Here is a 19,395-nt window from a genome sequence, read left to right as displayed (position 1 = left end):
TTTTTTTTTAACATGGGTCACCAAGGGGGGCAGTCGCCATCGTCAAATGTGTCGTCTCTCTTCTGTTCAACACATCTCTTGTTTCCTATTCAGCTTTATACTGAACTTCATGCTTGTCAGGATTGAATTGAGCCTCTAGATGAACCGACTCCCTCTGTCTGGGCTGCGTTGTGTATTCTGCACAACTTTGGGATGGAGCAGGAGGAGCCACCTGTATGGACAGAAAGTAGAAATTAACTCACTATAACTCCAAGACACAAAAGAGCAGATGGGCATTTAATAGGAGAGATTGCTGAGAAATGCTTTGTGAGACATGAGAACAAAATAATTTGAGTAACAACAAAGTTCTTCTAACCTCTCTTCCAAACTGAACACAAAACTGGGCATAGCTCAGGGCCCTGCTGTCTTTGTCCTGGTTTGGGGTCTCGGTCCAGCTTTTTCTGCAGAGATAAAATTGTGACCAGTAATGAGACCCCTCATAACCTTCCAATTGTTTCAGACACATTATTACATGAGACAAAGTTGATAATTAGATTGATGCTTTTATTTGAGATCTGCTCCTTTACTTTACTATTCTGTCTCTCTGTCGTTACCTCTCTCCATTAGTTTCTGTTTCTGTCCCTCTCTCTGATTTTGTCTCATCTTTTCTTCATCTCTCAGATTTCTTTCTCTAATTTCTGATCTCCTCCCACTGTGAGTTTGTCTCCCTTTTTTCCCCTCCAGGCTCTTCTGCCTCTGACTCTACTCGTCTCTTTTATCTCTATCCATTTCTTTGTCTTGCCCCGTTTTTAAAATGTGTTGCTAAAAAGCTAGAGGCAGCTGCACTTTTATTCTTTCTTTTCATTTTCTCAGATCAGAAGGCCAATCAAGCTGCATTGACCTACAGTAGTCCAGATGAAAAACAATCTCTTGGTTAAAATCTGTGTTTCATATGGCTAAAATATTCCCATTCCAACAGTCAAGGATGCAGCCTGTTTGAAGCCTGTGTGAAGACCCATGGACTTTATATTTATCTGCTAAATAATGCACTGTCAAGTTCCAACATTCTCTAAAGGTTGTTTACTGGACGGGATCTCTTTCTCATGTCAGCAACAATCTCTATTTTAGAATGGAGCAAATGTAACAAAACCCAAATGTCCCCGCAGGGATCAATAAAGCATTTCTGATTCTGATATTACAGCATACACACTTTTATAACAAGCAAAACAATCTTGTTTTAATGAGATAAGTTTCTTTGTCTTACGGTAATAAGCAGAAACATCTCTTTTTCAAATGAGATGTTGATTTTTTACATTAAAGTTTTTCAATACAACAAGATAAAGTGATATATTCTCATAATGAGAACGTGACAGAATAATATGACAAAATATGTAATTATAAAATGAAAAAATCTTGTTACAGTATAACTTGTAAAATATCTTGTTAAAAGGAGAAAATTATAAACTAAAAAAAAAATGTTGTCATGGTGGCAACAATAGACCCTTATCACAGCAGACCTTTTGACTTGTCGAAGCAGGAGAAGCACAGGTGAAATGAATAACATTAATGATGCTGAATTCCATTTAGGTGAGCCAGCTCCAGGGCTCTGGTATTGTGTGTCACTTACACGGCTTACTGGGCCATGATGTAATAGAGCTATCCTTAACTAAACTTAGCTTCCTACTTTGACAAGTCAAAATGTCTGCCATGGAAAGGGTCTCTGTGCCCCAGTAATCCATTAATATCATCTAAAATTACCATGATGCAATGGAAACTGTTTTTTTAATAAAGTGGATAAACAATTGTATACTGTGTGAAATATATTTAGTAGAAAATACATAAATGTGTAACAAAGTGTCAGGGTTTTGGTATTTGGTTTCCTGTTTTATTTTGTAGTCTGTCTTGTCTGTCTTGTCTTGTCTAATTTACTTCCTGTTTTCTGTTTTCCCGCCTGTTTGATTGTTCTGCCCCGCCCTGATGTGTTCCACCTGTTTGTATCACCTGTCCGTTGTTAGTGTTCATTACCTGGTGTATTTAGTTCCTGTGCTGTTCTTTGTCTGGTGTCGGATCATTGTTTGATGTTGCGTGTTTTGTGTCTGGTTTTGTTTCTGTCAGCACGTCATAGCCTGTTCAGTTTTATCTGCCTGCTCCATTTTTGGACCGCCTTTGGTTTGTTCAGCTTTTTGTGTTTAATAAATCCTCGTGCTCATTACTCCTTGCCTGCTCTCTGCATTTGGGTCCACCAGTCTCTCTCTGCACGTGACAGAATGATCCGACCAAATATGGACCCAGCAGAATTCAAGCCAGTTTTCCATCCACTGGATTCGGATGGAGAACTTTTGACGGAGTTTCTCCGCTCCCTGCACGAGGAGGACCCTGCCTTCGCCAGGCACCTTATGGAGGTGCGTTGGCAGGCCACAGCCCAGGAGTTTCGCTTCCCCGTCTCCATGCCTGGGTTTTGTCCTGATCCCAGGCGGACGTGCAGCTCTCCTGATCCCGGGCGGACTAGCAGCTCCTCGGATGCAGCCCGGCCAGCGTGCGCCCCCGCCCGCCAACAGTCCTATGAAGGAACCCGCCTGGCTGTGTTTTCTGGGACTCGTGGAGGCCGAAGACGGGGGAGGGGAAGACATGGCTCCCAGCGCCATGCCCTGCATCAACCTCTTGTCGAGCCTGAGCTAACCTGTGTACCTGAGCCTGAGCTAACCTGTGTACCTGAGCCTGAGCTAACCTGTGTTCCTGAGCCTGAGCTGACCTGTGTTTCTGAGCTTAAGCTGACCTGTGTATCTGAGCCTGAGCCGACCGGTGTTCCCGAGCTGACGTACAACCCTTCTGTTCCCGAGCTGACGTGCAACCCTTCTGTTCCCGAGCTGACGTGCAGCTCTCCTGTTCCCGGGCTGGCGTGCAGCTCTCCTGACCCTGGGCTGACGTGCAGCTCTCCTGACCCTGGGCTGACGTGCAGCTCTCCTGACCCTGGGCTGACGTGCAGCTCTCCTGACCCTGGGCTGACGTGCAGCTCTCCTGACCCTGGGCTGACGTGCAGCTCTCCTGACCCTGGGCTGACGTGCAGCTCTCCTGACCCTGGGCTGACGTGCAGCTCTCCTGACCCTGGGCTGACGTGCAGCTCTCCTGACCCTGGGCTGACGTGCAGCTCTCCTGACCCTGGGCTGACGTGCAGCTCTCCTGACTCTGGGCTAGCTAGCAACTTTCCTGAACCCCGGCTAGCTAGCAACTTCCCTGAACCCCGGCTAGCTAGCAACTCTCCTGACTCTGGGCTAGCTAGCAACTTTCCTGATTCCTGGCTAGCTAGCAACTTCCCTGAACCCCGGCTAGCTAGCAACGCCCCTCATTCCCTGCTAGCTAGCATCTCTCCTGACTCTGGGCTAGCTAGCAACTTTCCTGATTCCTGGCTAGCTAGCAACTTCCCTGAATCCCGGCTAGCTAGCAACTCCCCTTATTCCCTGCTAGCTAGCAGCTCTCCTGACTCCAGGCTAGCTAGCAACTTCCCTGACTCCTGGCTCGCTAGCAACATCCCTGAACTCCGGCTAGCAAGCAACCGTCCTGAGCCCCGGCTAGTTAGCAACCTCCCTGAGCCACAGCTAGCTAGCAACTCCCCTCATTCCCTGCTAGCTAGCATCTCTCCTGACTCTGGGCTAGCTAGCAACTTTCCTGATTCCTGGCTAGCTAGCAACTTCCCTGAACCCCGGATAGCTAACAACTTCCCTGAGCCCCAGCTAGCTAGCAACCTTCCTGAGCCACAGCTAGCTAGCAACTCCCCTCATTCCCTGCTAGCTAGCATCTCTCCTGACTCTGGGCTAGCTAGCAACTTTCCTGATTCCTGGCTAGCTAGCAACTTCCCTGATCCCCGGCTAGCTAGTAGCCTTCCTGAGCCCCAGCTAGCTAGCAGCCTTCCTGAGCCCCGGCTGGCTAGCAGCCTCTCTGAACCCCGGCTAGCTAGTAGCCTTCCTGAGCCCAGGCTAGTTAGCAACCCCCCTGAGTCCAGGCTAGCTAGCACTCTCCCAGATCCCAGACTAGCTAGCAGCCCCCCTGAATTTAGGATGGCTAGCAGCCTTCCTAGTGTCCCCGAGTTTCCTAGTATCCCCGAGTTTCCTAGTGTCCCCGAGTTTCCTAGTGTCCCCGAGTTTCCTAGTGTCCCCGAGTTTCCTAGAGTTCCCGAGTTTCCTAGTGTCCCTAGGCGGTCCGTTATCCTTGATTCCCGGCTGACTAGCAGCTTTCCTGATTCCCGGCTGACTAGCAGCATCCCTGATTCCCGGCTGGCTAGCAGCCTCCCAGAATCCCGGCTGGCTAGCAGCCGCCCCAAGCTTCGGCTGGCTAGCAGCTTCTCCGAACCCCGGCTTGCTAGCAGCCTCTTAGATCCCCAGCTGGTTAGCAGCATCCCTGATCCCCGGCTGGCTAGCAGCTCCCTTGATCCCCGGCTGGCTAGCAGCTTCCCTGAACCCCGACTGGCTAGCAGCCTTTTTGATCCCCAGCTGGTTAGCAGCACCCCTGATTCCCGGCTGGCTAGCAGCTTCCCTGAGTCCCGGCTGGCTAGCAGCCGCCCTGAGCTTCGGCTGGCTAGCAGCATCTCTGAACTCCGGCTGGCTAGCAGCCTCTTAGATCCCCAGCTGGTTCGCAGCATCCCTAATTCCCGGCTGGCTAGCAGCCTCATAGATCCCCTGCTGGTTAGCAGCCTTCCAGAATCTCCGCTGACGTTCAGCCTCCCAGAATCTCCGCTGACGTGCAGCCTCCCAGAATCTCCGCTGACGTGCAGCCTCCCAGAATCTCCGCTGACGTGCAGCCTCCCAGAATCTCCGCTGACGTGCAGCCTCCCAGAATCTCCGCTGACGTGCAGCCTCCCAGAATCTCCGCTGACATGCAGCCTCTCAGAATCTCCGCTGACGTGCAGCCTCTCAGAATCTCCGCTGACGTGCAGCCTTCTAGAACCTCCGCTGACGTGCAGCCGCCCAGAACCGCCGCCTACGTCGACAGACCTCCCAGAGTCTACGTCGACAGACCTCCCAGAGTCTACGTCGACAGACCTCCCAGAGTCTACGTCGACAGACCTCCCAGAGTCTATGTCGACAGCTCTCCCAGAGTCTACGTCTACGGGCAAGCCAGAGGCCTTGTTGGTCTCCGGAGCCCCAGAGACTTCCCTAGTGACTTTGCCCGTGGTGGTCAGGCCCACTCCTGCCGCTCGTGTCCTGTCGGTGGTCAGACCCACTCCTGCCCCTCGTGTCCTGTCGGCGGTCAGGCCCACTCCTGCCCCTTGTGTCCTGTCGGCGGTCAGGCCCACTCCTGCCCCTTGTGTCCTGTCGGCGGTCAGGCCCACTCCTGCCCCTTGTGTCCTGTCGGCGGTCAGGCCCACTCCTGCCCCTCGTACCCTGTTGGCACCCCAGTCAACCTCTGCCCCGGTTGCCTGGCCACCAGACTCCAGTCCAGCTGACCCGCCGCCAGACTCCAGTCCAGCTGACCCGCCGCCAGACTCCAGTCCAGCTGACCCGCCGCCAGACTCCAGTCCAGCTGACCCGCCGCCTGACTCCGGCCCAGCTGCCCCTTCACCTGCGCAGCCTCCCAAGGGGCTCCGCCTCGGCCGACCTGCAAGGCCCCCGGAGGGGCGCTGCCCTCGACGTCCTGCCTGGCCGCCTGAGTGCCCTCGACGTCCAGTACGGCCACCTGAAAGATTCTGCCTTCGTCGCCGGTGGCCAGAAGGTTTCTGCCTCCGTCGCAGGCCGCCAGAGGGATTCTGCCTTCGTCGCCGGTGGCCAGAGGGATTCCGCCTTCGTCGCCGGTGGCCAGAAGGTTTCTGCCTCCGCCGCAGGCCACCAGAGGGATTCTGCCTTCGTCGCCGGTGGCCAGAAGGTTTCTGCCTCCGCCGCAGGCCGCCAGAGGGATTCTGCCTTCGTCGCCGGTGGCCAGAGGGATTCTGCCTTCGTCGCAGGCCGCCTGAAGGTTTCTGCCTTCGTTGCGGCTCTCAGTCCCCTGTTGCCGAGGCCTCTCTGTCCCCTGTTGCCGAGGCCTCTCTGTCCCCTGTTGCCGAGGCCTCTCTGCCCCCTGTTGCCGAGGCCTCTCTGTTTCCTGTGCCCCAGTGACTCTCTGTTTCCTGTGCCCCAGTGACTCTCTGTCCCCTGTTGCCGAGGCCTCTCTGTCCCTGTCCCGGGGCCATCCTGTTCCCTGTCCCGAGTGGCCCCTTCTGTTCCCTGTCCCGAGTGGCCTCTCCATTCCCTAGCCCCGCTTGACTGGTTTGTTAACCTGTTTGGCCCTCCTCCGGTCCCCCTCCGCCCTCCCTGGGTTGTCTTTTTGTTCTGTTTTTGGGACATCTGGGATCTGTCCCTTGGGGGGGGGGGGGTACTGTCAGGGTTTTGGTATTTGGTTTCCTGTTTTATTTTGTAGTCTGTCTTGTCTGTCTTGTCTAATTTACTTCCTGTTTTCTGTTTTCCCGCCTGTTTGATTGTTCTGCCCCACCCTGATGTGTTCCACCTGTTTGTATCACCTGTCCGTTGTTAGTGTTCATTAACTGGTGTATTTAGTTCCTGTGCTGTTCTTTGTCTGGTGTCGGATCATTGTTTGATGTTGCGTGTTTTGTGTCTGGTTTTGTTTGTCAGCACGTCATAGCCTGTTCAGTTTTATCTGCCTGCTCCATTTTTGGACCGCCTTTGGTTTGTTCAGCTTTTTGTGTTTAATAAATCCTCGTGCTCATTACTCCTTGCCTGCTCTCTGCATTTGGGTCCACCAGTCTCTCTCTGCACGTGACACAAAGCAACTAGCCCGCAATTCGGATACACGACAATGACAAATGGAGAGGGGGGAGGAAGTCATTATCAGCAAAGATAAGGAAAAGGCACATTAACTAGTTTGAAATGTTTCAAAATAAAGCAAATACAAGATATCACTTTTATAATGACAATTAGCTACAATTTGCACACACATCACTAAATGAAAACTATCACTCACCTGTAGAAGCACACAGCTAGAGTGAAGACATATAGAACAAATCCAGTTACAGCTGTGAGTATTTATAGAAAAGACCAGGATGAACTGATTTCTGCACAAAATCAGATGTGAATTAATTTAAGCAGCATGCAGTTTGAGCTTTGAAATACACTATGGCTGGTATAGAGATGATTAGTCCTGTTTTGTGTCCTACATACCTTCAGGTTCAGACACCGTTAAATTCCACTTGATAGTCCATGTACCTTTTTTGTCAATTATATCACATCTGTAGAGTCCTGCATTGTCATGCTGAACATTAGAAATATTCAGCTTTGAAGGTAAGTTTACGTCTATTTTGTGAGAGGTGAAATTTGAAACAGTTTTGTTGTGTAAGACTAGATGAGAAAAAAAAGAGCTGTCTTTGGTCCAGTTGATTTGCGTTGCATTTGTCGTTGATATGTTGCAAGTGAGGATGACGGGGTCTCCCCTGGACACCAGCATATTCTTGTGCTCAACTATGTCTGAAAGAATCTCTAACATTGAAAGAAACAATCAATCAATATAAAATAAAATCTGTAATTGAATCTATAAGCTTGCATCTCAAACAAACAAACAAACAAATGTCCACTGTACCTGCAAAGACTTGACACATAATTAATACTTGAATGGAGAGCAGAGCTGCTTGGTTTAGGCTGAACATAATGGCCATCAGATAAAGACTGAAACTTCACCATCAGCTTTTACATGTATTTGTGGAGGAGGCGCAGAGAAAAGGAAGTGGTTAGCTGCTGTTTGGCTGCTCAAAACTAAGGTGTGTGACCATTCTGCTAAGTGTACATTTAGAGCATGTTGAAAATAAAAATAAATATACCGTAAAATTTATTTAATTAGTGATCATTAAAATGCATATAACAGACATGTTCAACTGCAGGAAAAGCACCTCTGCATAGTGTTGAACACACTTTAGCCACATAGTGTGACCCTGCTGCTGAGTGTACTTTAAGAACATGTCAAATACTTTTGATGCTTGAAGCATAATAACCTGACCTAATAAAGGAGCTGTTGCTCAGTGGGTTACATATGCATTCCCCCAGAGGAGTCAACAGCTTCTACTTTGGAATACTTCACTGTTTTGATCACAAGACACTTTGACACTATTATAAGAACAAGAACTGTTACTTTACAATTACAAAATATCCTGTCTCTCTCTGCCAGCATATATCTTGTCTGTGAGTAAAACAGCAGAGCAACACACACTCAGAGATGTCCTCCACTGGAATAATTGAACATAAAACTATACTTGACTGTAGTCTCTGAAATGCAGTGTATTGTAATTTAAAATACCCCCTGTAATTCCCTCACAGAACAGTAGGGGGCACAGAACCCAATGGAAGCCTGTTGAGCTGAGATACCTTTATTGTCATTACAACTAACATTGACATTGACAGACATGAAAACATTCAACACAGCATACTACTCATAAAACCAACTTATACATAACAACATACTAAAATACACAGAGTACCATGAATTCACAAGTAAAAAAAATCCCTACAGTGACAGCTCTGGTTTTAATGTATTAATGTTAGATAAGCCAAAGGCATCAGGGACCCAGTTGTCCTCCCTCTGATTGCCTTCCCTTGAAGCCCCTGGTTTGTCCATGTCTCTTGTTTAACTTTCATTTAAATGCCTCATCAGCTCAGAGACCGTAGATTGAATTGAGCCTCTCCGTGTACTGACTCCTGTGCTTGTAATTTCCCCTAATGTCTGTGACACCCTGCAGCTGAGGGAGACCCACCTACAGAAATAGGAAGTAAAAAATAAAGTTAATCACTGTTTCCGAGAATGAATAAAAAAGAAGAGACATGTGAGAGTGTTAAAGATGAGAAAGTCTCTCTGACCTCTCCTTCCGACTGAAGATCAAACTGCTCCTGTACTGGGTTCTGGTTTGGTATCCTGGCCCTGAGTTTTCTGCATTGATAAACTTCAAAAGTTAAACACAAGAAGAATACACTGAAAATCTCATGATGGCAATTTATTCACAAACAGTTGTCAAAGGAGTACTCAGATGTGTGACATTATTAGGTTACTGTGCTCCTGAATAGAATTGCACACAAATACAAGCTGGCCATTAATGACAAATGGAGCAAAGGTAAATGATGTGTCTTTTCAAAGTGAATTTACCTTTGTGAAGACATTCTGCTCGTTTTTGTTTTTTTTGTAACAAAAAGATCCACGGGAGTATTGTTATGTCGTAACTGACTCCTGTAAACTTTGTAAATACGTTTTTTTGCAATCTTTTTTCATTGTAGTGATTACAATTATAGGGTTACATTCACTAACATTTGGTCATGCTTATGTATGACAACAATGCTTTTGTTGGGAATGCTTTAAGTTTGTCAAAGCCCATTGCATCAACTCTTAAGTCTTTATAGTTATTCTGTTTGCATGAATCTTTAGTGACATCAAAACATTCATACAGTCTCTGTGCATGTAGCTACACTATAGATATATGCATCAAAGCCCATTTACGTGTACAGGTAGGTTAACTACAGACTAAGTTCTGTAGCAACCACGGCCCTAACCAGGATTTTAGGTCACGAGTTCCACATCCACCAAAGTCAAAAACACGTTATCCAAATTGTTTTGAGTTTTTACATTTCTTTTTTTCTTTTGCTTAATTATATTCATATTTTATGTTGAAATATGTAAATTTCATTTCCCAGCATTAAAGTCTAAATGTTTCAAAACCTTCAACACTGCCAGGCATGAAACTGATGGTGGAGAAATACTGATAATTACATGGCTGGGTATCAAATCTCAAACTTCAATCCTTAATCAAAATGTCTGTAGCACAGAGTATTGAAAAGTGCATCAAAAGTCGGTGTTGAAAGCTTTATCAGATCTTAAGGCTTTTTGACTTATTCTTTGATTAGATATTTCCTGATTTATTTTGGGAAATATCTCTAACCTTAGAGTATATCTTACGTAGGCAAAACTTTTTATTCAGCACGGATGCATTGAGCAGTTTGATATGTTTTGTTAAATCAAAAGAAAAAGTTCAAAAGGTTAATGTTTATATTCCCTAAAGATATTGTATAGATACTTATATTGATACGCAGTCCTTGTTGTTTTCTAATTTAGAATGTTTTGGCCAAAAAGTAGTCTGATTTAAGCATATTGAATTTAAACACAGTTGACTCAGCCTGGAAAAAACTATCATGAGTAAATTACACAGTACATGAGCTCACTGTGTTCTCAATGGCAGCTATGACCCTGACCTCATGCGTATGACTTTGTGCACTTCCTCACATCTCTGCTCCTTCCACTGTGCACACAAATACCTCGACAAAAGGCACAAGTAAAGGACATTTTAAGGTCAGTGAAACAGCTTTAGCAGCTTGTACAATTTTTTGTCGCCACAAAAATAGAGCCATTAAGGGTTGATTCACCCATATTACACATTTTAAGATTGCTGCAAAACCCTGATATAATGTAGATAAATGAAACTGTATTCGTCTCCATTTAGGGACCCCTTTTCTGGAAAAGGTGCTTGTTTAATTTTTTAAACGTTATATTTTAATTGACAAAACAATCTCACCACAAGCTTTGCTTAAAGCAGAGCTATGGGCCCAATGCATTTCTCATGGACCAATGCCATGAGCATCACAAAGAAAATTCCATTTACCTTTTATTTTATTTGAATGGAGCTTAAATAAAGCTACTAGGGCAGCACTCTAATTTGATATTTTATTGCCACACAACGGACATTCCTGGCAGCGCCCTTCCTCAGATCAGGGTCTGATCTGGATTGGTTGTGGCTCCCTCCGTTGGAATTGAAGGGCTAGTTGTGGATGATTTACTCCACCTGGACAGTTTTGGTTGAATAGTTAAACCCACCTGTGTGTGGAGTATTGTTTGTAATTGTCTGTGCACACGCTGAGGAAGGGCGCTGCCTGAAACGTCCGTTGTGTGGCAATAAACTATCAAATTGGACTGCTGTACTACTAGCTTTATTTGTGATTATTCACTTTTAGGATCCAGCACCCAACATTCAAAGTTGTCTAAGTGTCTACATGAGTTGAGCGCGTCCAGTCCTTTTTTTTATTTGAATGGAGCTAAAATGCAGACCTGGACATAATAAACATAAAACCAAGACTAACTCTATGACAAGATGATAATATTATTATTATTATTAATAATAATAATAATAATCATCTTTATTCATTTAACTTTTCAAAATCCACATTACTCACTAAGAACAAATATAAAACAGACAAGTCATAAAATCATCAGGGTTTTCAAGAAAACAAATGAAAAACTATTTGGTGTATAAAGACCTGTACAGTGTACAGTATGTAAGAAAAGGAAAAACGTTTTAAAAAGAAATAAAATACATTCACAAGGTGGTTCAAGCGCAAATAAAATCAGGAAAGTCCCTCTGATAGAAGTATGTTTAGTTTTCCGCCAGGCACCTAGAACAAATGAAAAACCTCTGTGCGAGGATCTCAAAGTATGTACCGACATGAACTAGAAGGTCAGAGATATAGCAGGGTGCGATGCCATTAAGAGCCTTAAAAGTGATCAGTAAAATCTCAAAATCTATTCTAAAACAAGAGGCTAAAACAGGAGCAATGTGATCACGTATTGGTTCTGGTTAAAGGCTTGGCAGCCAAGTTCTGTACAGTCTGGAATCATAGATTTTTGGTTCAAGCAAGTAAAGAGGCTGTTGCAGTAATCCAGGCGTGATGAGATGAAGGTATGTAAAATTGTCTCTGTCTTTAAAAGTTAAGTTGGATCATATTTTTAAAATATTTTAAGATAATAAAAACATGATTGCACCAGGTTTGTGGTGTGCCACTTCAACTGTCAAACCAGACACCAAGATTACTTGCAACAGGCTTGATGTTGTCCAATAGGGGACCAATCGTAGGCAGAATTTGTTCTGCTATGTGCTGGGACCCTATGACAAGGATCTCTGTTTTGACATTCCAGGGTCTGTGGCTCTAACAGGCAGGAACATCTGCTCATCATCAGCATACAAATGAAAAGAGACACCATGTCTATGAATAACGGGCCCAAGAGGTCGGATGATACATAGGGGTGAGTCAGAAATTATCATTTGTTTGTAATTTAGGTTAACTGACACTTTTAATGCTAAAATCTACTACTAAAATCAACTTAAGTTCCCAGTAGGCCTACTGCTCCGCAACAGAGAAGAGTCAAATCAATTTGTACAAACTGAAAGCTTAAAGGTATCACTCGCCTGTGGAGGCAGACAGCTGAAGTCAAGACACATAGTAGCAATCCAGTTACAGCTGTGAGTAGGCCTATGTGTAGAAAAGACCACGATGGACTGGTTTCTGCACAAAATCAGATGTGAATTAATTTAAGCAGCATGCAGTTTGAGCTTTGAAATACACTATGGCTGGTATAGAGATGATTAGTCCTGTTTTGTGTCCTACATACCTTCAGGTTCAGACACCGTTAAATTCCACTTGATAGTCCATGTACCTTTTTTGTCAATTATATCACATCTGTAGAGTCCTGCATTGTCATGCTGAACATTAGAAATATTCAGCTTTGAAGGTAAGTTTATGTCTATTTTGTGAGAGGTGAAATTTGAAACAGTCTTGTTGTGTAAGACTAGATGAGAAAAAAAAGAGCTGTCTTTGGTCCAGTTGATTTGCGTTGCATTTGTCGTTGATATGTTGCAAGTGAGGATGACGGGGTCTCCCCTGGACACCAGCATATTCCTTTGCTCAACTGTGTCTGAAAGAATCTCTAACATTGAGGGAAACAATCAATCAATATGAAATGAAATAAAATAAAATAAAAATGAATTGAATCAACAGAAAAGCATGCATCACAACTACAAATGTCCACTGTACCTGCGAAAACCTGAACCATAACATATAGTTGAATGGAGAGCAGAGCTGCTTGGTCCCGGTTGAACATAATGACCATCAAACACGGACTGAAACTTCAACATCAGCTCTGAGATGAATTTGTGGAGGAGGCGCAAAGAAGAGGAAGTGGTTTGTTGCTATTTACGTAGTTAGTTGATTTGGCTGCTCAGAACCAATGCACATGTCGTTCTTTTTGCGGTATAAAGTTTTGTCGCGTGTATAGCGTTGGAGGTCATACACTTGGAATTGAGAATTGAAACTTCCTTCTTCTTGAAGGCCATGTAAAAAAATGATGTGTAAAATGCACATACATGTGCAATGTTCAACTGCAGGAAAACCACTCCTGCATAGTGCTGAACACATTTTAGCCACATAGTGACCCTATAGATAGAAGAGTGAGTTTTCACATTGTATAACCATTATAACCATTATAACCAGTTCTTTATAAGGAGGCTCTGATCTTGTTCAATGTGATTTCACAAATATTGTACTACTGCACTATAAGTGTGAAAACCACAAACCGTAAACATCAAAAGACCTTCAGACACAGGCACTGTCTAAGAAGACATTTTAACATGTCACTGTAAGAAAAGCACCCTGACTCTCCTGTTCGCTGTATTGCTCCTGCTATTTTGGGATATAAGGTCTAATATACAATATATAATATAACTGAAAACTCCTGTGTGGGTGTGCAGGGCCTTAAAGTCATAATGATTCATACTCCTACAAAGTAACAAAACTTTCCTCTCTGTAGTTACCTTATTGCAAATGTCACATGAAAAACAGTACAGTAGTAAAAATGTGACATTTTAAAAGTAAAGAGGTGTGTTTCGTGTTTTATTTGATCATTATTATGTATAATTTCACCCTTTTACAATAGAAAATTACATTTGTCATGAATGCATTAATAATTTATTTTTAATTTGTATGTCCTTTGTTAGATTAAGCAGAAGCTTTTCATATACTTATCATCAACTTACACATCGTGCTGCATTTTAACAGATTGTATTTAAAATATTGGAATTTGCTTAAAAAATAGAATTGACATTAACTAAAAGTTTTGAGCTCCTTGATACAATTGATGATTTCAGGAAGTGTTTACAGATCAGTGTGGGAAATATAAATATTGAGCCAAACATTAAAGCAACTGCATGTCATCAGAAATCAGTTATGGCTCAAAGGGAAGAAGGTCTGATATCGAGAGGCTCTGGAATATCAAACACAATGACATCCTCCATAACTGGTCCATATATACATCCACCACCCACACACTCAAAGGCTTCACAATTATACAAGATGATTCTTATTTCCTTATTTCTGCCCACAGACACTCTCCAAAGACTCAACTGTCAAAACCGAACAGAAACAGGAAACTTGCACTTTTAAGTCAGATGCAGACGACAGGCAGGTGACACGTGATGAACGATACAGGTCACAACGATACATCACTTATAGGATATGTAGAGCCTCTGGGTAGATCACAAATATGTCATAAGCATGTCGCTCTTCTCCCTGTTTTTTTGTTTTTTGATTTGGCCTTCTATTCAGATTGTCATTTTAATTGCCAGGAAGTACTGCATATAGCATACTAAACACTGGGCTGTGCATGCCCCAGTCTTTTAAAAGCAGAGTTGATTATGTATGGGGAGAGGGAAAGCAGTGGTGGAGGTGAGTAAAGAGTAAAAAGCTGAGGGCTTTGAAGCAGTGAATGGTGAGGAAGTGCTTTAGTTGTATTGTGCACCAGCAGGGGCTGCTGTAATCACCTTATTCCTACTTCTCCTCACATGAGCAAAGCAGTAGGTCAACACATGCAGAATAAGTGTGTGTATATGTGTATACCTACGGGGTACAAATATTCTTATAGAGTAAAATTTATTTCTACTTTTCTCTAAAAGGCCCAATTGTTCTCCATAGTCTTGTTTTCCACCACTGTACATTTAAATACCAGTAAGAACTGGTAAGAACAATGGAATTACACTCTAAGTCTTGTGATATATAATAAAAGGTTACCGTGTAAGCTTTTTCACTATCATATCTCTCTGTCTCTCTGTCTCTCTGTCTCTCTGTCTCTCTCTCTCTCTCTCTCTCTCTCTCTCTCTCTCTCTCTCTCTCTCTCTCTTTCTCTCTCTCTGTCTTAGAGCAGCATTTGATTATAGGATGAAGATCAATTTAAAGGGCACAGGTTGACAAAAGGGTTGCAAAGGTCTGCCAGAAGAAAAAAAAAGTTAGCCTCTTCAATTAATTTGAGGATGTGTGTGTGTGTGTGTGTGTGTGTGTGTGTGTGTGTGTGTGTGTGTGTGTGTGTGTGTGTGTGTGTGTTTGTGTGTGTGTTGTGTGTGAAGGGACATCAGTGTTTATAGATGTTTCACGTCTGATGTAATACCTATGCTGGTTTGCACCATAGTCTGTATACACTTGACCCCTCCCACTCTGTATACCCTGTGGATGGAAATGTGTTTGTTGTTGCGGTATGAATTTGCAAGTGTGTGTGTGTGTGTGTGTGTGTGTGTGTGTGTGTGTGTGTGTGTGTAGTGCACATGCTGAAGGGTTTTCTTTTCATCCAAATGCCAGTGAATGAGGTCTTAGGTAATGGCAGTCAGCAGGTGCTCTAGGTCATATTCACTAGAGACTGAGTGAGAAGAGGCCAGGCTAACAAGCACGAAAAGACAACATTGCTTTTCAACAACAACATATGAATCCCTCCAGCATCATCTCATTTGTTTCCATTAACATAAAAAAAGCACCGATTAGATGCTTTGATTGCGTTTGTTATCCGTCCTTCGTGCTCTTCGATATTTGCAAATGGGAAATCATGAGGGAAGAGCAATATTGTGAGCACTACAGAGTGAAACCTTAAGCATGGTCATATTATCAGATTCTGCAGGGCCCTTCCACACACAAATGCACCTACTTCAAGAACCCTGAAACCTCACACACAGACACACACACACACACACACACACACACACACACACCTTTGAATTACACTTCTGCAGGCCTCGGAGAAAAGATAAATAAAAAAACGTGATTAAAAAAAAAGTAATTGAATGTGTATGCATGCATTTGTGTGTGTGTTTTTGCCTGTGAGTGTGTGTATGTGTGTGATTCAGGCATTGATGGATGTTTGTGAATATTTGAGATGCCTCTCGGAAAACCCCTGGCAGAACACGGGAGACATCAGAGGAGCTAATGCCTCTATTCTCCATTCTGAATACTGTATGATTTGCTTGTATGTACGTGCACAGTGCATAAATTTAAATTAGGGGTAGCAGAGAGCAGTTTTACTCTGATGGCTTGGAGAGAGAATATGTATTGTTTGTTTGACGTTACAGCAAGAGGAGAGATTAAACAGTTTGTCTGATTAAGTATTCATCTTCTCTACACTGCTTGCAGAACATGGTGAAAGCAAATCAGCTGTAAATGTGCGTTCTTTTCGGAGTCAGTGTTTAATATTTTACACATATCTGTACATGCTTGAGTCTGTGTGTGCATGTGTGTGTGTGTCTATGTGCACAGGCAAAGAATAAGAGAAAAGCTTAACATGGCAAAAACTGGAAGAGCAGATGACAGGACAAATCAGCTGTCAGCTTTTGCATTACATATCAATCCACCTGCTCTTAGAAACATTTTGTTTGCATCTTTTACAATTGATTTATTTATTTTGAGGGAGGTGGACATGAATAGGAAAAAAAAGGGTGGGCAAATAAAGCGTGTGTAAGTGGTTAAGAACAGATAAATCTACTGTTGATTTTAATCAATCGTTGATTTGAACTGATCTCAATTGATCTTCATATGTTAAAAACCCTACTGTTGTGCTGTTTTCGCGACCCTGCCTTGCAGACATTATCTTTAGCCTATTTCTTCTGACAAATAGGTTTTAATGGACACGTACAAAGCGCAGGACACCATAGACAGGGTTTGCATCGTGAGTCGCATATGGTTAAGTTCAGGCAACATTGTGGTTTCAGTTAAATGTTCATGAAACCAGTATCTCATGCTTAAAGTTACTTTTGACTTTTTCAAAATGTAACCAAGATGACAAACTGTCCCTTACCTTAACCATGTGCGGTGAGTAGGACTATATAAACAATGAAACACAGTCATTTTAAAATACAAAATTTGAAATTGAAATATGAGGCGTTTTTTCCTTTTCCTGGTCAAAAGGGGATGCAAGCTATTTAAAAATATGCTTTGATATTCATTTTCTATTTCATATAACAAAAAATAAAATCACTCGAAAATAGAAATGAAAAAAGGCCTGTTTTTTCATATTCAGAGACCAGATGTTGTCATTTCTAATGCAACAGCACCAGTATACCAGTGTTGCTTTCAGCACAGGCTAAAATGACTTGCCAGAAACATACCAGTTAGATAGTAAATGCTGTAAACATTCTTTGTACATTTTTACAAGCATTCCCTGAAAGATCCAAGCAGGCCTGCCTTGTTGCCTGATTCAAATTGTCTTCAAAAGCTTGTTTTTGTTTCCCGAAGTGAAGGGATTTTGAGAACGGCAACACACAGACTAAACAGTCCTTGATGTGTAAAACCTGCAAAGTTCCCTTTAAGTATTACATTTTGGGTCTGGGTTATCTGGAAAGTAAGTGGCAACAACAGTTCATAGTCATCTCACCAACATGCTAAATTAAGTTGGTCATTGTTGAATTGTTGCCTCGTTTCACAGATGAATTTTATTTTGTTGCAACTAACAATGGGAAACATCTTTGTTTCTCCTTTCACACAGCTTCCTGCATGCCGGAAAAACAGGGAGGCCAACAAAGGTCATGGAATAAGTGAGATGATGTGGAAAATATATATATAATATATATATATATAATATAATATATATATATATATATACATGCAGCAGAAAACAGAAAACTAAACTAAAAACTAAAAACTCACTGCTCATTATTCAAGAAAGAAATATAGAACACAGCATCTATTTAAACAGGTAGATTTCCTCAGAGGGGATGAAGTTAAATATAATTGATGGCTTGCAGTGGGAAAAAAAAATTCATCCACTTCTTTCTGTTCAAAATTCAGTGTACCGCGGTGTTCAGTGCCTCAGTCTGCCCATCACTTGTGAATAACTCCTCACATGAGCATGCACACAAATGGTGGTTTGTAATCCTGAAATATTTAAATCATAAGAACCTTTGAACATTAAAGGTCCCATGGCATGAAATTTTCACTTTGAGGTTTTTTAACATTAATATGCGTTCCCCCAGCCTGCCTATGGTCCCCCAGTGGCTAGAAATGGCGATAGGTGTAAACTGAGCCCAGGGTATCCTGTTCTGCCTTTGAGAAAATGAAAGCTCAGATGGGCCTTTCTGGAATCCCCTCCTTATGAGGTCATAAGGGGAAAGGTTACCTCTCCTTTGTCTGCTTTGCCCGCCCAGAGAATTTGGCCCGCCCATGAGAAAGAGGCATCATGGCTTTCAAATGAGCAAAGTGGCAGTTGGTCAAGGCCACACCCCCACTCTCCACCTTGCCCCCCCCCCCTCTCTCCTCCTCAATAGCTACAGACACAGAAATGGCACATACTAAGGAAAGCTCATTGTGGGACTGGCTCTAGTGGCTGTAATTCTGCACCAAGCCTGAATTTTGGGAAAGAGACTTCAGATACAGTATTAGGGGACCACTAAGGTCTATATAAAAGCATCCAAAGAGCACCATGTCATGGGACCTTTAATCTTTTAGTAGGCTACATGGGGGAAAAGGGGGATTTTTTCACAGGACTTCTATGTATCTAACTGAATGACATTGTGCCAGTATACAGCTGAATACCGCACAGTATGAAGGGCCTACAAATGACAACTAAAAACATAAAATGTGATCGTGCTGAACTTTTGTTTATAATTTACATGTATGTGTTAACTGGACCCTGGGCAAGTAAAATCAAAAAAGAGACATAAAACATTGTGCATCACTTTATCATCCAATTGCATTGCTTTTAGACAGAAGCTATGTTACAGCAGGGGTAATTCTTGATTGAAATAAAGTAATACCTTTTAAATTTAGTAAATATAATGTGAATATGGTGTTTGTGAGTGTTGCACCATGTGTGCTGGCTGTATAAACAGAAACAGAAACTTTTTTGCATTACCCATACCACTTTTATCTAAAGGCGCTGACACACCAACCCGATTATCGGCCGTCGGACAGTCTGGCGAGGTCAGTGACTTGAGTCTGTTCGGTGTGTTCCATGCCGTCATCAGTCGGAGGAGCCGTCGGGATCCATTTGGGCCGATTTGACATGTTGAATGGGAAGGCGGGCAGTCGGACTCAATGACCAATCTGATTGGTGGAGTGCTAATCCGGACATGACGAGCGGGATGAGCGTGACTAACGCCTCTCAAAATCTGAAGAAAATCTTTTAAACTGACATTTGTCGATCTGAAATGAAGACAGATTCAGCAACTGCATGGCCTATTTCTCTCTTAAAATGTTTTCAGAAACACGTTTCAGTGAACTATTTTCGTAAAATATGAGATTGTATTCTGAACAAGCCGCCATTATGGTCCATCTTTGAAATTCGGGAGAAGCCAGACCCACATGATACGTTCGTCCAATCGGCTGC

At 43.3% G+C, this 19,395-nt stretch overlaps 1 protein-coding gene across 2 annotated transcripts; it reads right to left on the bottom strand.

Moving 5' to 3' along the window:
- LOC116047068 lies at positions 1-12,927 on the bottom strand. Of its 2 annotated transcripts, XR_004104313.2 has the most exons (6): positions 8,808-8,982; positions 7,540-8,704; positions 7,125-7,439; positions 6,928-7,018; positions 356-440; positions 1-211 (listed from the first exon to the last, which is right to left on the bottom strand). XR_004104313.2 is itself a non-coding variant. In XM_036004616.1 (5 exons), the coding sequence occupies exons 1-5, from the start codon at positions 12,871-12,873 to the stop codon at positions 8,606-8,608; spliced, it is 657 nt and encodes a 218-aa protein (XP_035860509.1). In that variant the 5' UTR covers positions 12,874-12,927; the 3' UTR covers positions 8,308-8,605. The 2 variants fall into 2 exon arrangements, 1 of the variants encoding a protein (XP_035860509.1); XM_036004616.1 differs by lacking the exons at positions 1-211; positions 356-440; positions 6,928-7,018; positions 7,125-7,439 and adding exons at positions 12,173-12,269; positions 12,376-12,690; positions 12,798-12,927 and having other exon boundaries at positions 8,308-8,704; positions 8,808-8,877.
- Between the last annotated feature and the right edge of the window lie 6,468 nt (positions 12,928-19,395).

The sequence above is a fragment of the Sander lucioperca genome, chromosome 8 (genome assembly GCF_008315115.2).
Source record: "Sander lucioperca isolate FBNREF2018 chromosome 8, SLUC_FBN_1.2, whole genome shotgun sequence".
Taxonomy (NCBI): domain Eukaryota; kingdom Metazoa; phylum Chordata; class Actinopteri; order Perciformes; family Percidae; genus Sander; species Sander lucioperca.
The sequence above is the reverse complement of the archived record's forward strand: the minus strand, read 5'-3'. Positions and strand labels throughout refer to the sequence as shown.